Genomic DNA, 24335 nt, shown 5'->3' on the forward strand with positions numbered 1-24335 from the left:
ATAGGCTTTAATATCATGTTCATCACACAGAACACTATTCCATGGCTTTTACTAATAATCTGTTGCTAGACTGTGCAGATTTCTTCCTACTCTGCCTTGTCTAACAGGGAATTTGTGATGTCCTTAGTTTTTCATGAAAGACTTGGTACCTGAGTTTCCTCTTTTCTTCCTTGCCCTTCATCTGTTTGCACAGTTTGTTAAGAATACCTTGAAGTGTAAGAAAGGTTGCAGAAAAATGTAATGCACTCAATGTGGGGCTGATTTGAAGATGGTCCTGAAACTTCAGTTTCTTCAAATTAGGACAGCAAGGCTGCTGATGGAGACTGTCCAGTACAAATACATTACACCAGTCCTCTTCCAACTCCACTGGTTACCAACTGAAGCCTCGGCCTGATTCAAAGCACTTACACAAATATTTACAGTTCTAAATGGCTTGTGGACAGGTTATCTAAAGGAATGCCTCTTCCCAATATGCCTACCTGGACCCGAAGGTCATCGTTTGAGGTCCTTTTAAAGAGTCATTAGAAGATATTAAAAGGGTAGTTACAAGGGGTCTTTTCAGCAGTGGCACCCCAGTTATGGAATTAGCTTTTCAAGGAGGTATGCCTTGTGCCCACTCTATTTCTTCCAAAGCCAGGTAAAACCCTTTTTATTCACCCAATATTTTAACAGTAAATAATTTTATTTTTAAAATCTATTTTGTTTGTATTATGTTGCTGTATTTTACTATTGTTGTACCCTGTAATTTGAGCATTATTGCACTGGGTTTATTGTGGGCCTATTGTTGCTATTTTAGCATTACTTTTTATATTGATATATTACTTATCTTTTATTTTAATGTATTGTATTTTATTTCTGTATTTTGATTGTGTAGTAATGCTCTGGGCTTTGATTAGATAATCCTAGAGAGTCATTTGGACTAATGGGTAGTATAGAAAATAAAAAGTATTTTTTATGTTGACGGCAAATTTCACAGTACTAAAACAACTTGTGTTTCTAACCATTTAAAGCAATAACTGACATCAAACTATGATAATTTTTATTTGCAGAAATTTAATTCAATTCCAAACTACCTTAATGGAACAAACTTCTGAGAAATGCTTGCATTTAAGACCAGACATAATATTACCATTTATTTCATTACAGGGTTTATTTTTTTTTAACAATTAGAAGACAAAACATTTAAAATTTGCAGTTCAAAACATGCACATTCACAAAATGCCAATGACATGTAACACTGCATATAACTCAATATATTAGTAAAATTTAATTACTTTATAAAACAGTGCACTTAACACCCATTTAAAACTAAACCTGAGGAAAACTACCAAAACACTGAGTCAGAATCTCTCCATTCATGCAGCTTCACAATTTCCACAGTAGTTTCAGCAGCAATGGTTCAGTGGAGCTGGAAATTCCTACCTTATCTTGAATGCAGTCGGAACTTTTACATAATACTGCCTTTCATTGCAGCAGAAAACCAATATTAACACATTATGGCTTCAGTTGTAGAACAAGAAAAAAACACTAAAACATGATTTTACTGTTACATTTGGGTTACAGTTTTGCAATTACAAAATATTCAGTGGATGCAAAAGTTTGTGTTGAAACAATCCATAAAGATCTGTCAATTTTCACCATAGTTGTACTATGTCAGTAATCCAATTAGTTTACTGGATCTTGCACTCAATTTTGAATGCTATCAACATCTATCAATATGTATGATTTTTCTGAGATTACATTCAATATTAATAAAATGAAGCTGGTAAAGCAGTTGTTTATCCAACACTTACTTTTGCTTACCAAGTGCATGATGCATGTTTCAGCTGAAGGGAAGGAAAGGAAAAAATGTGCTTTATAGCACAAGCATGCATCAAGTTCAGATTCACTCTACAATGTATCAATTCATGCAGACAAGACAAAAAACTTACCAAAACGACAACCGCTTTTGCACAATACATAAATCAGTAGAAAAAGATGGGAGCTAAATTCTCTAGCAAGTAATTTAGAATTAAATGATGAAAAAAGTCTTTCCATGTGAGACTGTAATACATTTCTTTAAATATTTCCTCTATACAACTAGAAAGTTGTTTAACTATAAATCTGTCAAAATTTGTTTGCAAAAATAAATCTAACACTAAGAAAAACAAGTCCACTTATGGCTTCTCAAAATGTTTCCAATTAGCTGATGTCCTGTTTAGGTACTACATCCCACAAGTTATTAAAAATAAGACAACCATAGATGTTTTATTAATTTTTGAATGGCACCATTTTCATTTAACTGATGGAGTTTTCAATATTAGCTTGAAATTATTTCACAATACAATTAATTCATACAAAACATACAATTTCTTTTATGGATTTAATTTGGAGAAATGTAAAAGTTTAGAATTTCAAAACAAGTACATTTTAGTGACCATAATCTGAGGAAAATTCTTTTATTAAAATATCTGCCTGCCAACCAATGGCCCTAAACATATATAATACTATAATATATATTGCTATAATATAATAAACCATATATATAATTTTGTGTCATGGAATGCATCTGTTCACAAGTAACTTCATATCTATCCTGACTTTTCTTGAAATCATTTACTTGGGCATATGCTCCTTTTCCAATATTTAATTTGAATTTTGATATCAGAAAGCTTTTAACTTAGTAAAGACATTACAAATACACAATCAAGTTTTATAAAGCGCATGTTTCCTAATATTTACAGCTGTTAGATAAAATTACATCCAGGGTATGAAAAGGTATTTTAAAAATTAAAATAAATAATATTGGTGGGTAAAAATGAAAAACTAAGTTGTGAAAATGCTTCCTTAGAATAATCAAGATATGGTAAATAATGCTGTACCATACAAAGGCAGATATGATAAGGACATAACAATCACTAGCAGTTTAAAATCCTATGATCAAATAAATGTGCAAAGAGCTGCCTCTGTTTAAGCAGCAAAAGGGCATTAAAATAGTTATTTTTGCAAACAGAGGCAATGATAGAACTTCCATTTTCTGAACTCTATTTAGTAAATTTATGCCTTCACCTTGATCCATCCATCCAGGATGATAGTAAGGAACCAGGGTTCTTTGTGTGTAGAAGTACCGTATTTTTCGCTCTATAAGATGCACTTTTCCCCCCCTCAAAAGTAAGGGGAAATGTCTGTGCGTCTTATAGAGCGAATGTGTGTGTGCCCGACGCCCGGGACACTGCCGGCCTGCCTGCACCATGTGGCACCACCTGGCCAGCACGCGCTTTGCGCGCGCTGCTCCACTCCCCCATCTGGCGCAGGTGAGAGCAGTGCCGCTCAGGGGGAGCGGTGCGGAGGAGGAAGAGCCGCAGGCTTTAACCCACCGGCTGCATGGAGAGATGGACTGCTCACCCCCACTGCCCGGGAAGACCTGCCGCGGAGGAGGAGGAGCCGCGGGCTTTAACCCGCCGGCCGCACGGAGAGACGTACTGCTCACCCCCACTGCCCGGGAAGACCTGCCACTGCGCTGCCCGGAAGACCACTGCCAGCACGCTGCCGGCCCGGCTGCACCACACCTAGCCAGCACGCACTCGGCACGCCCTGCTCCGCCCCCCTCCTCCGGTGCAGGTGAGAGCTGTTAATCACAGGTCAGTGTGTGTTTTCAAATGGCAACCCGTCTTTTAATGAAGCCCATGGGGAAGTGATGGGGAATGTGCCTGTGATTATCAGGAAGCTTTCCATGGATCCCTCCTCTAAAAACTAGGTTGGTCAGGTGCGTCTTACAGAGCGAAAAATACGGTAGGTTTCTGCATGCAGGTCATTCTCCTTGGCCATTTGCATGCAAACACCTGTATCTTAACACCTAGGAATATGTTGTGCCTGTAAATGCTGACCACTGGTCTTGTGAGTGCAAACTGAATTGGGAATACCTTATTCCTTCCTTATAAATGATCACGTCTGTTTGATGCCATAAAGGGTTGAATTAGGACTAGGAGTAAAGAACAGGATATTTGGAGGAACTCCGTTGTTTTTTTCTGAATTACTATTTATTCTGAAAAGAAAAATGCACTGTACAGAACTGAAATATAAGTAGATCAAAATATAGGATTTTTAGCATTGCTGGGAAATCTGCTGAAGTGGATGTGCCCCATGGAGAACACAGAGTAACAGGCCAAGTTTTAGAAAGGGCATCCCCTGCATTTTTGTTGTGCTTTAGGTTAAGTGATTTGGCCCTCCCTGTTGATTCATTAATTTATCTAAACTTGAAGAACTTTCCCTAAAGTCAATTTCCGGCTGCAAGACTAGAAGCAAAATTGTTTGGACTAGGATTGATTTTTTGGGTGGTGTTGGTCTTTGTTCCTTCTGTTGTTTTATTTTATTGTTTTATCTTGTTCTATTTTCTGTTTAACAATTGCTAGTGAAAAAGAACATGGTCCTTGCCACTATGAGTGGGTATAACTGTGGATCACAAGTATATGAAACATTCTGGGTCATTTATTAAAAAAAGTGTTTCTGCTATACATTGCTTTGCAAGTTGGATCCAACGTGGTAACAATCACACACAAACACTGCATTTATCAGAATATGTATATTTGACTTTATACTTCTCTTTAGAAAGGTAGAACAGTTGTACAGTGTACTCAAGTCAGAGATGGAACCTTTTATAAAAATATTTCAAAAATAGAGAAACTGAAATGGCTTCTAAAAACTCATAGCAGTGTACAAATTAATTTGCAATATTATATCAGATCCTGTCTTTCTCATCCTGGTTTTACAAATTGACATATCTAAAAACATTTAATTAAAATATTTCTAGTTATGAGGAGAATAGTCTTATATTACTGACTAGAATACGAATACTTTGATAGTTTACTTTCCTTAGTAGCATATATACGAATATTTACATTAAAGAAAATACAAAAAATCTATTGGTTGAAATCTTCAGCATTGTCTAATTTAAGTTGGGACTGTACTCATAGATTAAATTTGACAACAAAAATAAATACTTGTATTATAGTGCAAACTGTTCCTTGTTCTTTTAAAATAAGAAAATCAACAAGAGTTGTTTGTAGCCAAATGCACATAAAAAACTCTTATGATTAATTGCAAATATAACCCAGCATTTTCAAATATACTTGTGCCTCAGTCTAGTAAGTACAATCTATGCATGGAAAAAGGTTTCTCTACCTGGTACATAATTCTCATTTGAGTCCTATATATGCAAGAAGTGTTACATGGGAGAAAATCTGCATAGAATGCATGTTCCATGTTTCTGCATCATATCTAGACAAACACATGGTTGCTCTTTCATCTGGGGAAAATAACTTGAATGAAGGCAGCTTGACCCTCTTGCAGCCTGGCCTCCACATGTAACAAGGGCGATTAAAAATGGAAGCAGTGATCATATGCTTGTGTATGATGGTAGGGGAACATATTTACTCACGGATCATTCCTCTGCACATGTGTCCCCAGATCAGGCTTATTTAGTGCAGGAAAAAGACAGAAGGTAGACCAGTATTTGTCTGTAAGTCAATCAAGTCTCAAAGACTCATGTCCCTTACATGGAAAATATCTGCTGTGTTAAATTTACTCTTTTCTATTAAATGAACATGAAGAAAAAAGAAAGACTTATATAAGGCCAAAGGTGAAAGTGACTACAGATCTGAAAATGAATGCAATAAAAAGCAACCTGTATTAAATTCACATTGTTGTAAAACTTTTCAAGTACAGAATATGAAGCATGCAATTCTGATATTACATGTGACATTGCCATCACTATCATTTAAAATTTCTCGGCAAATGATTAAAATAAGAAATATGGAACTTCTTTGGCAAACTTCTTAGGCTAGTTTGACACAATTCCCTACAAATATCTTGCTTTGAAATCTTACTTCAACACATGAATTAATGTCATTTAAAAATAGTTACTTAGCACTTGTTGAAATCAAAGGCTCGTTACTTTTAATATAGTCACCATTTGTAAACCTTTGCAAGCACTGTGGTTGTCAATGTATACTATGTTGATTAATCTGGCTGTTCATTATGTTCCAGATGCACGTATAGAAACAATACATATTCAGCTTCTCTGTAAATAAGCAGTCTGGAACTTTCAAACTCTGTATACAAAATCCAAGTAACACTTGTTGAAAAATTGAGAGATGGTGTATTACAGTATAGTTGCACAGTGCTTATGTCTACTCAATATGTGAACATCAGGGAATAAGAGCAACAACATACGCCTTCCTCTAACCTCTGTTACTGGACATTGTTAACAGGCCCAGAAAATGCATATTAGTTTCCCTTACTATGGCAAATATCACAGCTCTCTGATATTGTTCTCCTTCACCATTCATCAGGTCTCTGTTTTGTAGTATCATAGGCTCTTATTACTTCAGATTGTGAAACAATCCCATTTTCATCTTGAGAGAAAGCATAGCCATCTGCAAATATAAAGCCAAAATGGAATGAGAAACACGTGCTACTTTCTAATTTGACCTAAATACTAATAGGTAGTTTTAAATATTTTAAAAGAATTGCTCAATTTAAATACCAAAAGTATTGGGAAGTATACTGCAGAAAGGAGCACCAGCATTTTACTGGGAAGCAGGAAAGGATCTCTTATGCAAGTAATAAACAGCAGGTTTTTAGAGTATACAGAATACAGACTGCAGGAAGTGATTAATGTAACACACACACACACACACACACACACACACACACACACACACACTCTCTTTCATTCTCTTAAGGAAAAGTGTTTAGAAGGAATTAAAATTCCATGACATAGTTACCTATCTCAGACTGGGTGATGGTTGGATCCAGAAAGCAACAGGCATGATTTTGTTTTACTGCCCTCCCTCTTCCCACTGTGTTCTGATTATCCCAAATTTACCTGTACCCTTAAAAAGTTGTTCCAGGGAGAGTCAGAGGTTGAAGTGTAAGTCTATATCAAATCCAATCACTTTAGTGTAATTTCTTTTTTGTGTTTGTTTCTTTTTAGTTCCTGAATACTTACGAAGCAAGTTTTGTTGCAGCGATTCAGAGCGGTACAGATTGACATGGTTTTTCTTAAAGACATTTTTCAGTAGCTGAGCTCTTTCAGTTAAGCTGAGAGGAAAAAAAATTCAAACTGTGTCAAATACATGAATATTTTAAATAATTAGCCTGTAACGGGATTATTAAGCAGGGTTTGGCAATTTACCCAAACAAGAGTACTTATTAGCAGTTCTTCCTGAGAAATTTTATAAAACCTAGCTGATGATCATAGGTATGATCAGAGCTTGTTTAAAAAAATACTATACTTAGACATTTAATGTAATTAAACAATCTACCCTGAGGACCCATTTTTTTTATTATTATTTTTATAGCATGACCTTTTTTTCTTACATCGTTATCATCCTTCTCTCAACTTATCCTAACAACAACAACCCTTTAAGGTAGGTTGGGCTGAAAGTCCATGGCTGGCAGAAAGTCACTCAGTGAGCACCATGACTGAGTGGGCACTAGAAACCATTGCCTGAGTTCCAGTTCTGCACTCTTAACCACTACACCACACAGGCTCTTTATGAGCTGTCCTTGTTTTCACCTTCAGTGGGTTATGCCATTCAAGCCCAGATAACCCAGGTGAGCTTCAACAGACAGTGAGCATCTTGGAAAGAATGGCAGAACCACTGTGCTGCTCTTGATAAATTGCTCTTGGGTGAGTGCTACTGACAGAAACCTCCAAAGTGCTCAAGCAGAATTTGAGGGCTGCTGTCAGAAGTTTTCACTTGCTCACAGCAGCATGGAACTCCCATCCTTGCTCAAGGGCTGACCAGTAAGGATGGTCAGGACCTGCTCCTCCTCCTTAAGGGGGTGTGAGGAACAATGGCAAAGAGGAGCAGCCATCCTTGCCCATGAGTGGACCTCTGAAGCGTCAAGTAAGGATCTGCTCTGGAGCAGGAGTCAAGGATCAGCAGCTCCCCTGTCCTTTCTGTTGCACTTCATGGCAGGAGCCCTATTTGTGCAATGGAGATAATGAAGAGTTTAAAAAATATTCTTCTGGTTCCTGTTGCATAAATAGGCTCCAGCCCCTGAAGTACAATGGAATCACCTTCCAGCATCAGCTGAGGCAACATGCTGCAAGAAGGCAGCACCCTGTACATTACTCTGAAATTGGAAGCACTTCGCCCCAGTTGAGGCTGTTAGGGAGAGCAATTCCTTGCATTGTTACCTGGGATACCACTTGGAGGAATGAGGGGTAGGAAGAAAGGGAGGGAGGGAACTCAATAAACCTGATTGTCTGTTGGCACTTCACAAAAACAGCCAACACATCCTAAGTGTTACCCATGGTGGACTGTGAATTTACTTCTGAAGCAAAATTAACCATGGAAATCACTTTTGCAAATAACGTTGACATTTAGTTTTAACACTAAAGCACTGTTAAATCAGACGTAACAGGATGCTTCCATGTCTGATTACTACAATGGTGAGTTTTCTTGGTATATGGTTGTGTGATTGAGTTCTAATTATTCAGAAATTATTCACACATATTATAGTACCTTTTCCCATGGACAACAGCTCCTGGGTCTTGAGATTTTGCTTCCAACTCCTGAACTTCATCTACTAGCGTCTTAAATGCTGCTCGCTTGATTCTGCAATGAAAAATGCTTTTGAATCATTCATTCTGGAAGTCTTAAGTCTTTGGCTGTGAAAAACTAAAACATAAATTGATTTTGTCCAGTTATTTAAAATTTGACTCAAAGTAATGTTAATTAAAAATGTAGACCAAATATTACACTTTAGCAGTTTGCAGGTTGTCCAGATTATAAATGAATTTTCAGGATTAACTGTTGCTGAATTGGGAAATTATTCTTAAATAAACATTCAGCTCACAGATGTTATATACACTTCAGAAACTACTAAACAAATATGTGATGTGTCTTTTTAAAAACAGTATTAACAGTATACAAGATTACATTTATATTAACATTGTTTCTTTTCAAAGAGTTACCATCTCTTTTAAATTTGCTTTAATCTTAGTATCTGTAAAGGGAGCTCATAATTTAGTAGCCTAAATAAAGTACTGTGTTACTAATACATGGGCATATTAATTTTGCTCAAGGCACATAAGTGAAAAGCATAATACTTACACTTTGTATACTACGTCGAAGATCAGTGCTGTCATTGGAATACTAAATAAGCCCATCCAGAAGACACCAGAACTGAACAACATAGCTGCCTGCATACATTTTTAAAAAGGAGTTAGGTATGCAAGAAAACAATGAATTTAAGTAGAATGACTGAAAAATAATAATTTAAAAAAATGAAACAAAGAAAGAATGAAACAAAAAATGCTCCTAGAAAAGAATCAGGCACCAAATTAGGAGCCCAGCAGGGACATTATTTTACTCAGTATAGTCCACCATTTCTCCTTTCCTAATCCAAGAAGATGAGAAAAGCATTATTAATGTATGGTTAATTGACAAGTATCTGTTTAAATTTCAGTTTTTTCATCCTTAGTATGAAAAAACATAATGTACCATGACATTTGGAAAGTAAATTTTGTGTAATCATTTCTGGGCAGAGGCTTATAAATATCCCTTTCCTCAAAGCTTCAAGTAATCAAGGGATCGTAACTCCTAAGTGATCAGATCTCCTAATTTTACAGGGTGCCGTAAGGGAAGAGATACTTGTGTTGTTTCATCTAGTTTGACAGATGAACAAAATGTTTACAAAATTCAATTTTTCAGGGTAATATGTAAGTAGCATAAACATTTTCAAAATGAACAATAGTTTTAAAAATGAAGTAATTTTAGATAATTCTACACATTCTTTAAACTTGAGTTTTAAACAAACTCCAATCCAGAGTAGGACAAGGAAAATATCTTTATGTAGAACACTGCTTTTAAAAACTTCTGTCAAATGGTAACACTTGATGATGCATCAAAACCTATTTTCCTAGAACAAAAAATTTCCCTGGACAATTGGAAAGTTTTCCTGCTTCCAACCAGGGCAATTCTATCTAACTATACTCCTTGTGCTCCCAAGCTAATACAGAGTAATGAGAAAAGCTTCGGAGTGTTTAGCAAGCAGGCAGGGACAGTTATAACTAGGGTGGGAAATCAGTGACCCCACCCCCTCTCCATGCAAGAGCCGAAATGAGGGGACTTTATTCAATAAAGGAATATTTATTGCACTTTTAGTTTATTTTGCACCTAGGCTTCAGGGCAAGTAACAATATGCAAATAATACCTAAATCTAAACTCCACCAAATATAAGGAGCAGCCTATGATTCTTTTGATGGTTGGTGGAGTTTGGCGCTCCACAATTAAAGAACAGCTCTTCCCCACAAAAAAAGTAATTATGACCAGGTACATTCAAGCAAGGTTTCAGGATCATCATATAAAAAAGGAAAGTAGGATATGTAATGTTACAAATGTTGAAGTCAGAAATGAACATAATTGTATGTTCTATAAACTATTAAAATATGCAACACAAACCATAACCATAATATATAGCTTCAAAGAAGAAAAAAGAAAGGAATCTATAAGTAAAAAAGATTTTAATAATCATATAATTTTCATCATGTCGTATTCAGTTCTTAATGTTACTACTCCTTGGTGAACACTATGTGGTAAACCTTTTCTAATATATGACTGATAAACAAGTTTAATTCCTGAATTAAAGGCAAAATGGAATTTGACATGATTCAAAGAACACTCTCTCATTTTTAAATTATTCTTAATGACATTTTAAGGTTAGGGGAACACAGCAAAGAGCTATCCTTGTGTAAGCCACCATGTATTAAACGTTCCTGGGTGAAACAGCAGAAGTGATAATGTAGGTCTTAGGGTGTTAATTCTGACTATTGTAATGCTAACTATGAATGAAGGAACAACTGGCGCCTACCATTCAGTCATTCCAGCCTTTGGCTTTACAAATGAGCAACATGAATTGAGGGGGGAAAAGTTTTCTGCATCATATTTGAAAGCCTGTCAGATTTTTTTCTTTTGGGGAGTTAATCCAAAACTAAAAGATTTTAAGCCGACATTCCCATTAAAGACAGAAGGCTTCATTGTATATTTGGATGAAGAGGGAGAAAAATAAAATCCCACTGAGGTATTTCCTTTCTGTACAAGAAAGCGCCCTCCTTCCTCAGTAGAACCAGTTTTGTTTCTAACTTTTCACATCTCTCCTCACATAGGCAGGTCAGCTGGGAAATGGCAAACTGATCCATTTTAGACAATGGTGTGAACAGGAGAAGCCTGTTCTGAGGATAAATTTTGTTTGCCTTGTTTGTGATTTATACATTTATCCTAATGTGTGAGATCTATGGTTTATGCCAGATTTCCTCTGCTGTACCCACTTCTGGCCCCACAAAGCAAAGTGGACTGCTGCAAAAGTGGCTTCCAGAGAAACATAACCAGAACTGAAAAAAATCAAATTCCAATTAAAGGCTTCATTATATTTTGATAAGTTGTTAAATATTAAAAGCTGTCAAGACAAAATGTCTACACTGGTGTATTCAACACTGCAACTTGAAAAAGACACTGAAAGTCATAATAAATGCAATGACATCAAGCTGAAGTGTATAGGAAGTGTACTTAATAATTTTGAACAATGTAAAATATATGTTTAAGAACAAGAGGATTATGTCAAACAACCCAAAATGCATCAGTGAAAAAGGAAGTTTCACAATTTAAGCAATCATGTATGTGTACTATTATTATTGTAATATTGATATATGAAATATTCCTTTTTATTTGTTGGTATCTAATTTCCCCTTCTCTAAAGTAAATAATGTATTTTGTTTAAGAATGGGGTATGACTGATTAGATATATGCATATTAAAATGCATACAGATCAGCATTTCTGATTATCATTTTTATATAAATAAACTGAGTTGAGCCTGCTGGTTCTAGCCCATCTTCCCTGCATTCCAAAGAACCATATTAATGAAATCTATCAGCATATGCCTGAAAGACTCCTGCAAGTGTGATCTGGGGCCCTTCATATGCTAGGATATTGCACTGTTACCATAATCAGGAGTGTAAGGTTTGTGCCAATACTATCTCTGAACTTGTGCAGGTCAGCAGCATAGCACACAGTAATTAATGTCAGAAAAGGAAAATAAAATGTAAGGACAGGCACTGATGCTCAAAATGGTGAGAAGTGCAAAGAATTGTGAAGAGCTGGTTGGTGAAAGAAGATATGAACTACCACTATTTTCTCAACCTTTCTTTGTGAAAACCATATAGCACTTCGGTTCATTTTCCACTCTTTGTTTTGCTTCCCTTAGTTTTAGATGGTCAGTCTTGGCACCCTCTGTCCAAATGAAGTAAGAGACAACTTCCCTTTCAGTTACGTTGTTTAGCCAGAACGAATCCTACATACCACAAGTTTTAGTTGACTGATCATCAATAACTGTAAGAGGTGGATTGTCCCTAAACTTAGAGGAGAAATGCTTTTTGTAGCTAAGGAATCCTTAGAGCCAGAACCCTGTGACCTACACACCTTGTACAACCATCTCACAGTCACTCTAGCTTCAACAGTACATTTCTCACCAGCAAAGACAGTCTATCATGATTACTCATTACTCTGAGTACTTCTTTTTGTTGTCCTGGAATTTCAACATAACCCCGAGTTCCTGTTTTTCACCTCTTTCATTGACCAGACTCACTGAATTAGACTGCAGATGACCCTCCAATCAAACAAGCTGGTGATGATTCCTCCCTTAGGGTTCACCAATGAAATTCCAATTAGTATTCTGGAAGGGTATAGCCACTATTGTAATGACTGTGGATAGCTGCTGTAAATAGCAACTGTGATATGCTATGGAAGGAGAAAAACCAATGCAGGGATAAAGTATGGAAGCATTACTAGCTGAACATATCCTGATAGGACATGTAACAGCTAAGCCTGAAACATTAGATCAAGTTGCTTAGCCTTTATTGTCTCTGCCACCATCTGAAAGATCTTGCTCTTCCTTTCTTCTTAGAGAAACAGCCTGCACACTGTACATATCCTGAATCACTCTGGATCTAATTCAAACAGTCTTCGTTTGAATGAGCTTTTCTGTATGTTCATAATAAAGCTGTGCATCTGAAGATAGCCCAAAGCTGTCTGAACATCCTCAATCCATTTCTCTTTGGTACAGATCAGTTGAGTATATTGTCTTGTGGACACAGGTAATTTTCCATCTGTCTCAAGTGAGCTTCTAACAGTGGTAGAATTTTTGTAAATACCCATGGTGCAGATGTTAATCCAATGGGTATTGCCTTGTGATGGTAGTGTTTGTGATGAATGGACCTAGCTGTCTTTGGAGAAATCTACTGATGCCAGGAGGCCTCTGACAGAAGAACTGCTACCATTGACTTCAGAGTTTCCATCCTGAAGTGGAATTTCTGGCTGGATTTCTTCAGCCATTTTAATTACAACAGGGCTCTGAAATCCTGATTTTTCCTGGGAACCCAGAAACCCAATCTGTTCCTGTGGAACTGGTTTATAGACCAGATGTTCAACAGGTGCTCAATAGCTGTTTTGAACAAATGTGCTTCGTGGAGTTTTTGGACTTTGAAATAATCCCAAATTACTGGAATGATGTGTGAAATCCAGGGTAACAGTGGGAAACTGACTCCAAAGACCAAGCACCTGTTTTTATCATTGACCATTGCTGAGCAAACTGTAGGAGCCTGTCCTCTACTGGACCTTGGGGTTTGTGAGGCTTGGCATTAGGAAAAGTGCAGCTTCTTCAACACTTTGCCCATGCTGCCCACTTTGCCCCAGCACTACTTGCTGACGGGTAGTGCTTTTTGTACGATTCCCTGCTATGTGGAGACACAGTATTGGAACCTGAGAATCTTATGATCTGCCAGTGGATCTAGAAGATGCAAACTGTATTGAATCTGGGTCTTCTTTCCTTCCTTTTTGGAGGTAGGAAGCCTCTTGGTTTTGTTCTTTTTGTACACAAGTCCTTTGTCAAGGGGTTTCCAACAGCTTTACACCAGCAAAACACAAGCTAGTTAGATTGATCTGTCAATCTAACAGTCAACATCCATCCCAGATGCACAGCTGCATGTGTAACTTCCACAACTAATTCCTCACCAGGATTGAAACAGATTCCATTGTTTCTAGGTTCTGAACCTGGATGTTGACTGCTCTGGCAAAAAAGGAGTTTGTGGTGGATGCTCAGAAGACAGTAGTAGTTGTTTCAAAATCCTTACCAAGTGCCATCTCACACCTTATTACTTAAGTCCTATGGCCTACCCTTTCCAATCTTCTATCTGCTGAGTGCTGCCATGGGAGCATCAATGTGTGGCACCTTGAGCTGATTCATAATCTCCTGAGGCAGCATGTAAAGCTGGAAAAGCCTGCTGATCTTAGGTGACACTTGAGTTAAATCCTCAACTAATAATTCACCCTCTTCCTGGGATAGGAGTCAGACTGGATATCTCAAGCAATTGAAGAGAGCTGCGCAGCCGCCCTTGCCCCCTCCCCCACCAGCGTGGGTGAGAGCTATGCCGGATTGGGGGCGGGGACAAGCCACTGGCATAACTGATGATGTGGACAAGGTGCTTGAACAAGTACGTCCCACCACTTGCTTATTGGACCCTTGCCCATCTTGGCTACTTAAAAAAGCCCAGCATGGGACAGGGGCCTGGATCCTGGAGGTTGTCAACGCCTCTCTGAGGGATGGCTGGGTACCTGCCCCTTTAAAGGAGGCGGTAGTTCGGCCAGTCCTAAAGAAGGCATCCCTGGATCCAGAGATGGCCACCAATTATGGACCGGTGGCCAACATCCTGTTCTTGGGCAAGGTGTTAGAGTGGGTGGTGGTGGGACAACTCCAAGCACTCTTGGACTGATTATCTGGACCCATTTCAGTCCTGCTTCAGACCCGGGTATGGTACTGAATCTGCCTTGGTCGCCCTGTATGATGACCTGTGCAGAGAGAGAGACAAGGGGAGTGTGTCCCTGTTGGTCCTCCTGGACCTCTCAGTGGCTTTCGATACCATTGACCATGGTATCCTTCTGGATAGGCTAGCGGGACTGGGAATAGGAGGCATTGCTTTGCAGTGGTTCCGCTCCTATCTCAATGGCCGATTCCAGAAGGTGGTGCTGGGGGACTATGGCTCTGTGCCATGGCAGCTATGCCATGGAGTACCACAGGAATCCATTTTGTCCTCCCTGCTATTTAACACCTACATGAAACCGCTGGGAGAGGTCATTAGGAGGTGTGGGCTGTGGAATCATCAGTACGCTGATGATACCCAGCTCTACCTCTCTTTTTCAACCAATCTAGGTGAGGCAGTGGCTGTAGTGAACCGGTTCCTGGCCGAGGTAATGGGCTGGATGAGGGCCAATAAACTGAAGCTCAATCCAGAGAAGACGGAGGTCCTGTTGGTAGGCGGTTCGGGCTTCGGGGTAGGGGACCTAGACCTTGTCCTGAATGGGGTTGCACTCCCTCTTAGGGACATGGTTCGCAGCTTGGGAGTGCTCCTCAACCCAGAGCTGTCGTTAGAAGCTCAGGTGACAGCGGTGGCAAGGAGCGCTTTCCTTCAGCTTCGGCTGATCTATCAGCTGTGTCCCTACCTGGAGAACGACTGCCTGGAGATAGTGACACATGCTTTGGTAACTTCCCAATTAGACTTCTGTAATGCGCTCTCCATGGAGCTGCCCTTGAAGACGGTCCAGATACTTCAGTTGGTGCAAAATAGAGCTGCCAGGTTGCTGCCAGGGACTGGGTGTTGTTCTCACATAACCCCGGTCCTCCTTCAGCTTCACTGGCTCCCCATTGAAGTCCAGGCCCACTTCAAGGTGCTGGTTATCACCTAAAAAGCCCTTAACGGCTTGGGACCTGGTTATCTAAAGGAGCACTTGTGTCCATATTTGCCCTCCTGCCCCTTGAGATTGGCGGCAGAGGCCCTTCTCCGGGAACCCTCTGTGAAAGATATTAAGAGGGTGAGTACCCGGAGGAGGGCATTATCTGTGGTGGCACCCCACTTATGGAATGCGCTCCCCAGAGAGGTCTGCCTGGCGCTGTCATTATTTGTTTTTCGGCGCCAGGCCAAGACCTTTTTATTTAAATGTTATTTTAATGTTGAATTTATTTATTGATTTTATATTTATGCCGGGATGTCTCCATATTTTATGTATTTGTAGTTATTTATTTGTATTGGAAGCCGCCCCGAGGCTTTTGCGAATGGGGCAGCATTAAGTGTTCCAAACAAATAAATAAACAAATACATAAACAAATAAATAAATAAATAAATAAATTTCTTCTTCACTCTTCCCTGACTGGAGAAGACAAAGATGATGTGAATATAGGTATGAACTGAGCCAACATTATGTCATCATTCAGGAAAGGCTAGTTAGCTGATACCTCAAGGAGTTATTCAAGGTGCCAGCTGAGCAGGTTTACCCACCATTCCCAAGCAGAGGATGAAACAAGCTCCAGACTTAGCCAGCACCTCAAGATACTGCTGAGTTCAGGACCAGCTTTGCCTGCTCTTTACCATTTCTACTGAAGAAAGCTGGTAGACTGGTAAAGCCTATTGAGAGTGTCTCCTTAGTCGTGTGTGAGTCATGTGTGAAAGGTGTGTGTGTGGAGGGAGAGGGACAATATATGTGTGAGTAACTCAGGGACAAGAATATGAGGAGCTCCATGCTGCCCACAACTGTGGTACTGCCCATTGCTAGTATGCAACCCATTGAAAATCAAGTCTAGACAGTGATTCACAAGTTCCAACAACTGCATGTTAGTGCTGGATGGAAAAGATATAGCTGAACAAACATTTCAGCTCAAACATCTGTTTGACATTCCCCAGTTTTCTCAAGTAAAGCATGGTCAATACTATCAAAAGCTGGTGAGAGGCTCAGGAAAACCTACTGAGTTGCATTGCCTTCATCTACTCCCTGACATAACTCATTCACTAGGATGACTGAACTTGTTTCTGTCCAGAGTCAGGCAAGAAATTTGACTGGACTGGATCAAAACAATCAGACTTATCCAATACTTCAAATGTTGTGAATTAATTTCTCCATCGCTTTAATATTTTAGCATAAGTTTATTCTGATTTATGTGCTTTGATTGTGTTACTATTGTTTCATTTTGATTTGTTGTGTGTGTATCACCTTGAAACCTTTTGTGAAAAGTGGTTCATAAAATAAATTATATTGCATGCTCACTAAAAAAGTGGCCAATTTTAAGATTAGAATACATTTCTACACAGAAATTAGTTAAAGGATAAATATTACCTCCCCAGACATATCAGGTGCCATTGGAATGAGAGGCCACAAAGAAGAGTAGATTCCAAAGAATACCACCCACAGTGCAATGCTGCCCCATATAGCTATATGGCTGAACTAGAAAGAAAAAGAGAAAACACATATTCCGTTATCTTGCAAATTCCTATAAAATAGCTATTCACCACCACCACCACCACCACCACCACATTATACCATCCATAGCCAAACCTCCCTGGGCAATTCAAAACATTTTAAGTCACCCATCCAGATTTCAACCATGCCTGACCCTGCTTAGCTTCCAAGATTATACATGGAAGAAATATCTGTTCCTAGAAGTTGAATTTTTATTATAAATAGGCTATGGGCTCAGTCCAGAGGAGTTTAGAATATGTCTTAAATGTCTTCTCTATAAGGAAAAAATAACACTGGGCATGCAAAAGTAATTACATTCATCTAAAGTAAGGAACTACAGATCCTGGCTATCGTTCCTAAGTCCAGTTCTTTCCTATTGCCTCTTTTTCTTTGCTTGTGACTAAGAATTTGCAGGAAAACAGGCAGATAAAAGGGTATCTCTCTGGAATAGTTCCTAGCAAAATCTGAACAAACAAAAAACTAATTTGAAGAGGCAGCACTTCATTACATAAAATTCTTACCAAAGTCCAATATGAAGTTTCTAATCCGGCTTTTAAACACACAGTTATTACCACAAACTGGAAAAAAATAGAGAAATTAGTTATTTTTCTTTAACAAATACAGCAGTGTTTAAACCCTAAATGAAATACAAAGTTCCAAAGTGAAATCCATATTTAACATTAAGTGTGATTCCACTTAATGTTAAGCATCTTAAGCTTTAGTTTTATATGTGTGTGGAAGTATGATGCTTGTGGGTGGGAAGAATCTGTGTGTGTGAGTATGCATGGAAAAGTGTATATGTGGGTTCCTTGTGAGGGAAAGGTGGATATAAATATAATAAATAAAATACAAATGTCTTGTACACACAGACATACATGTTCACATCCTGTCTCCTGAAGAGACACTGCATGGGGCCCTCAGGACCAAAAGACTGTGTCCTACAGATTTAGAAGGAAAAGCTCTGTATCACTGTGGCACAATGAATGCTTAAGTGGAGAGAGCTACATAGTATCTTGGGAGAAACTGCTTGCACAACATGCAGGGATGCAGCCAAAGCCAAAAGTGTCCACTAGAAACTTAACACAGCAAAAGGGTTTCTTTGTAAAGTTAGTCTAACAAAAAGTACAGTGAAGAACAATGATCAATTTTCATTACTCTCTTTTGTTTATAATACAACCTTGTGCAACATTATCAATACTTACTGTATATACTGCATTTCCCAAAAGCAAGTAATCTGACGTTTTACCACTGGCAAATACAGTATCTGTAAGATAATTTCATCACATATATTAAAATTGGGATCATTTAAGAAAAGAATTTATTAAAAAAACAATTCTATTTTACAATGGTCAGAATGCAACATTTGTAGAATATAACCATTGATTTATCTCTCACCAGGTAAGGCAGGCAGGTATAAGTTAAACCCTTCCTCCCTGAGGAACCACAGAGATGGAAGAGCGAACTATGGAGGCTGGGAAGAAGGCATCAACCACCCTCACCACTCTCCTGCTGAGAGAGGAAGCTGCAGAGAACTTGGAGAAAGAGTAAAATGCAGTGTCCTTCAGTAAAACAGTGCCCTCCTGTGACTCCAGGTTAAATTGTTCCTGCAACCATTGTCAAACTCCTGAGCTGCCTGGAGTGGAGATTCATGAAGAATCAGCCCAGTATACAAGTTCCAAGTTGGAAGAGAGAGATACACTCTCAAACCTGAGACTCTAAATGAAAGCTATGAACTTCAAAAGGCCTTCTAGCAACCTAACTTACTTGAGAAGTGTATTTGGAAGAAGAGGCCACAGATATAAGAAACAAGACAGACTTGGGGTAAAATAAACTAGGTTGCTTTCCATCCTAAAGTATTACCCTTTGGGGACTGCCCCTGGTAAAACAGATTCCACAGAAGTGAAGAGCAGTAAGCAAAAAGCGAGTAGAAGGAAGGAACTGTAAATTCCTCCTTTGAGGTGCTTTGCTTTTTGTTGAAAATATGAGTCACAAACTAGAAGCATCAAGGGCAAGTAGTTTTAAAGCTGATTTAAACTGAAAACAGGGCAACTGCATATCTTCATAAGGTATCTTCTTTCTAATTCCAATCAGAAGCAGTTTCCCTCTTCATTTAAATAAATATTTCATAGATTTTGATTGGATGAAAGTTTTCAGAACGGCTGATTAAGAGAGCTAATCCATTCTCATTTATAAAAAGACATTGAAGGATGCTTTTGCTTTTATCAGTGCCAGATTGAGGGGATGGGAATTCCTTCCCAGCAGAGAAGATAAAGTTGCAAACTGGCTTTGCTTTCTGCTTAAGCAAAAGTTCTTCAAATGTCTCCTTATTCTCCAAAGAGCAAGAGATTTATGGTGCAGAAATCTCTGTTTCACTCCTCTCTCTAACAGGAAAAAAGCAAAACTCATGGGGATTTAGCTGAGAAAATGGCACTGTGGCAAAGCATTCCCACTTCTAGAGGCACTGGTATGAACAAACTGGAAACCCCCGCCTTCATAGCCCTGCTTAAATAAATAAAAATTGTCTGTTTGAGCTGCAGTTTTTATAATTTCAGTAATAATTATGATAAGTATTTCATTAATGGTACTGAACAGAGCAGTAATCTAGAGTTTTCTGCCTCATTAACTGAGCAATAGATTTATTTAATAAACAAAAAACTGCAAATGGCAAGCACCATCTTCAGAGGAATTCCCTTTTGCCTTTAGAAGATGTATTTAGAAGGGAATTCATCTTCTAAGATGGTGTGTGACAACACATGTATACATCACTGAAAGAAAGCATACATTTGCCTTCAGAACTATTGTTTATACTAGTATGCAGTTTTAAGAAGCAATCCTGTGCCACCACAGAAGGGCAATGGAGTAGCCATAGGACCCTTCAGACATTCATCTCTGTAGGTGTCTTTGGAAGATTAATGTTCTCACAATGGTAGAGGAAGAAGTAGTCCACAAGCAGAGGGTAGTTCATGGGAGGGAAAATTTTAGAAGGATGATTGAGTATGAAGAGAAAAAAAGAAGAAAAAAGGAAAGAAAAAATATTTCCTATCTTTTTTCTGACCTGCACTCAATCACTCATAAATTTCTCTAAGAAAAGGGTTAGGAATATCCCTAGGCATATCCCTCTAGCAATAAACCATAGTTTATCATTACATCTGAATGCATCTTATGGGTCATATCCAAAAGGTTCTCTTTCTCTGATGAAAACTCATTTGACTTTGAACAAACCTCCTCTGCTCATAAAAATGAATTTTTGGATTGAATTTAATTATTTCTATTCTGCTAAAGAAATGTTTTCCAACCAAGGACTAGCTTAATAGAAAACTTAAGTCTTTTAGTTTTTAAATTGGTTTACCTTGGCTCATAACTAACTGAGCATTTTAAATGCTGGAAGAATGCATAATTTTCATTCTGAAACATTTCCAATACACTTCTATCACCTTAGCTAACTTGCACAGCTTTTTAGGAAGTGTCTTTATACATCCCTCCATATTGCTTGATCCAAAAAGAATTATAACTGAGATGTATTAACAGTGTTATATTATTGCCAGTTTACAAGGATTACACAAATATTTAACCATTATACCCCAAATCACATTAGAGCAAGTATTAAAATTATATTTTGCTCTCAAACTGAAAATAGAAAAATATACAGCTGTTTAGAAGGAAACATTTTAGTATTCAAGTCTTTAGAGGACAGACTTTTCTTTAGTGTATCACTAGAGACTGTTATTTTAAATACATACAGTATTCTCAAATTCTGCATTTAATTTACTTACCATATTGGATGGCCTTTAGTGGAAACCAAAACAGAATTACTGAGTGGAAGAGGCCATTTAAACAATGAACCCAGAAAACCTAAGGGAAAACAAACATTCATGAGAACCATTTGTGATAAAACTAACTCTGTGAACTCTGACCTCCTTTTTAATCTTTTTGTTAGGTTCAGAAAATGTGTTTTTGAAAAGCCACCTCTAAGAACGAATATAACTGAGGCATTTTCTGCCTCACAGATCTTCATGGGTCATTTATTTATTTTTATGTTTCTCAAATGATGTCCATTATCTTTCACCTTTAATTTCTTAAGAAAAATGTAAAATGTTTAACATAGTTAAAGCCAAAATTAAAATAGAAAACAAGAAACTAATGTTAAATGCCACCACACTAGCTATCATTAGTGCTTTCATTCTAGTTTCCTGATCAATATAGATGAGGAATAGAAGAGTTAGCTGTCAATATATATACAATGAATTTCTGCACCCCGCACATCTTTCTATAATGGCTTATTTACTATATACACAGCTGCTAAAAAATTAAGTGGTCAGTATATTCAAATATATATATTCAGTACTTTTGCAATATATGCAAACTACTTGTGTTTGACACTTCTTTTCTACAGAAAGTAACCATGTCTTACAGTCGGATATACTTTTATAAAATATAAATTTTCCTGTGTTAAATTGAAGAGCATTAATAATTTTAATTTGTTGAAATAATAGAAATTATGTTGCTTGCCCCCAAAATTTTCCACCATGTCTTTAACTTCTTTATTACTTTATCTAACAATATAAGGTTGATCCAATTTATGCTACAATGCTCTGCACATTTGAACTTGTGTTACTCGTTAACCTTTGTCTCTTCTCCTTGCTGTGTCACTGCCACAAGTTTTATTTGACAGAAAGCACAGGTGGGTGCAAGAAAATTAGACCTGTGTTTTCATTTTCCTGACCAATACTTATTGTCACATGCTAATCCTTTAACCTCTGTCATGGCCCCATGAACTCTGACCCTTTTTACCATAACAAATCTATGCATCATCATTCAGGGCAACAATGATTCCAGATCTTGTTCACATCAAACTTGCATCAACTGTTCTGTTATCATAGGTAGACTGTAGCCATTTATTCACAAAACTTATTCAATAAAGTATATAGTCCATATCTGCTCTTCTAAAAACCAATAATCAAAACAGTTGCAACTAAATTGGGCACACAAGTATAAAGAAATCTCAAATATGGTGCAAAACCTTATCCCTCTATATAGTTTAGTTTCCCCATTAAAATGTTAAATATTTGTTTAAATATTTGGAGGCTATTTGGAGCTCATTTGGGGCTATATAACTATTTTGATTAATTAATTATAGGCAACCGACAATATAATCTATGGACACCAGAGCAAAAAGAATAGATGTAAATTAAAAAAAAAACTTTGTAATTTAAGAATAAAAAGTCTCTGTGTTTGAATTTGTTTTATGCTACACACTACCCTGATGTTTGATGTGATTATTATATAAAAATGGTTTAAATATATAAATACAATTCAGATTCAAACAAACAAAGATCTGCTTTGTTCAATTCAAATATTACACACATTTTCCTGGTTAATTTTGGTGGTCATTTCAAATATTATTTCATCCTTTAAAAATTGTTTATGAATTTGTATACAATTTGATCAAAGCTTGGTTGAATTTTAAATCTTAGTTATATCTTTAGTTACCTGTGAAAATTAGACAAGCAAAAACAGATTCCATTTGCCTGTTCATTTTTTACTGTTCATTTATGTATACATTTTCATCAATGTAGCTGGGGCAAAATATAGTTTTATTATTAATCATATATTTCAATCCTATTTACTCACACAGGGTTGAAATAAAAACCTGTATAATAGCATGATAATGATTAGCGTTAAATATTAAACTTTGTAAAAACTATTTTTTACCTTGGAGTTAAAATCCAGGGCATTTTGAGAAGTTTTGTATAATTCAGGGTATTTTAGCATATTTTCTTTGCGACATGATCTCTCAAATATTCCAAGTGTCAGTGGAGGCATAGCTGTAAACATCTAATGCATAAAAGAAATATACCATAAGATCAATTGCATAAAGAATAGCTTATTTTAATAATTAAAAATGTCAAAAAAACAAACAAACAAAAAACAAATTCTTACCACATTGTAAAGTCCTATGCACCACCTTTCAAATAGTATTTGTCCAGAAAATCCATTAACAAATGCAAACCATATCTGAAGAAGAGATTTTAAACAGATATTCATATTCAAATCAGTACTTTTATTAAGCCTGAAAATGATTTGTTAAAACTGAATATATTTTCAGTTTTATCAAAATAAGAATGTGTGATGAATAATTAGGAATTCAATGTATAACTGGACCTTACACAAGGTTCTCAACACAGTACTTGCAAAGCTCTTCATTCCCGCCCCCTTCAAAAATTTATTTTTAAAGAAAAAATTGAAAAATATTATGGCACCAGATTCTTTTCCAGATTCAGCTGCTGAATCAGCTGTTCAGCAGGCAGGAACAGAAGGAAAAAGCTGCTTCCTGGACCCAACTGATCTACTTTCATCCAATGCAGACCTTTTCACTTTGTTCAGTCACTCAGTTCCCAGGCTCCAAGCTTGCAACTTCTCTCTTCCCAACCCCCTTTCCTCATTTGTTCTCCCTCTCCTTATCCCTATCCTTCTTTCACACCCTACCTAGCTCCTAGCCTTGCTCTTTTCCTCCCAGTCATCTCTTTAGCTGCTTTTGCTTACTCCCAGCCTTCAGTCTCACTCTACTCCTTTGCCATGCTGTTTCTTCCTTCATCTTAGCCTCTATCCTTGCCATTTCTCTCTACTGCCACTTGCTTTGACTATCCAGGCCCCCACAATAGCCATTATGTGACAAGCTACTCCATGTAAGCCATTTTGTGATGATGCAAGATGTGCACATGGGTTCACAAAGTTTGGGACCCCCTGTATTACAGAAAACACTGGTGTGAAATAATATTTATAACGCCACTGTTCTCATAGTAATAGTATTCTGTATTCCACATAATCTAAGATAAATTAAATATAAAGGCCTAATAAAGGTGCAATTCTGTAGTCTGTGGGAAGGTTCCCCAAGGATAATGCGGATTCCTCAACATAGGCAGGAGTCAGTCTACTGCAATGATAGAAAGTTCAACCACTGTGGCTGCCCTGCAAAAGGGAGACATTTGGGCATGGCCAGGGAG

At 37.6% G+C, this 24335-nt stretch overlaps 1 protein-coding gene across 4 annotated transcripts in view; it reads right to left on the bottom strand.

Annotated features, from left to right (window-relative positions):
- Positions 1–4447: 4447 nt before the first annotated feature.
- Positions 4448–24335, bottom strand: part of ATP8A1 (ATPase phospholipid transporting 8A1) — a 99878-nt gene continuing 79990 nt past the window's right edge. For 3 of the 4 annotated variants that reach the window (XM_044417875.1, XM_044417877.1, XM_044417878.1), the window contains 10 exons: positions 23272–23346; positions 23044–23166; positions 21105–21183; positions 18534–18595; positions 17853–17909; positions 17209–17316; positions 9105–9193; positions 8514–8606; positions 6989–7080; positions 4448–6413 (listed from right to left, as the gene is read on the bottom strand). In XM_044417875.1, coding sequence (XP_044273810.1) covers positions 6316–6413; positions 6989–7080; positions 8514–8606; positions 9105–9193; positions 17209–17316; positions 17853–17909; positions 18534–18595; positions 21105–21183; positions 23044–23166; positions 23272–23346 — 876 coding nt within the window. In that variant the 3' untranslated portion in view covers positions 4448–6315. The remainder of the gene's footprint in view (positions 6414–6988; positions 7081–8513; positions 8607–9104; positions 9194–17208; positions 17317–17852; positions 17910–18533; positions 18596–21104; positions 21184–23043; positions 23167–23271; positions 23347–24335) is intronic. The other variant, XM_044417876.1, reaches the window with a different exon arrangement.

This window comes from Varanus komodoensis, unplaced genomic scaffold (genome assembly GCF_004798865.1).
Source record: "Varanus komodoensis strain SLA01 unplaced genomic scaffold, ASM479886v1 scaffold9, whole genome shotgun sequence".
NCBI lineage: Eukaryota > Metazoa > Chordata > Lepidosauria > Squamata > Varanidae > Varanus > Varanus komodoensis.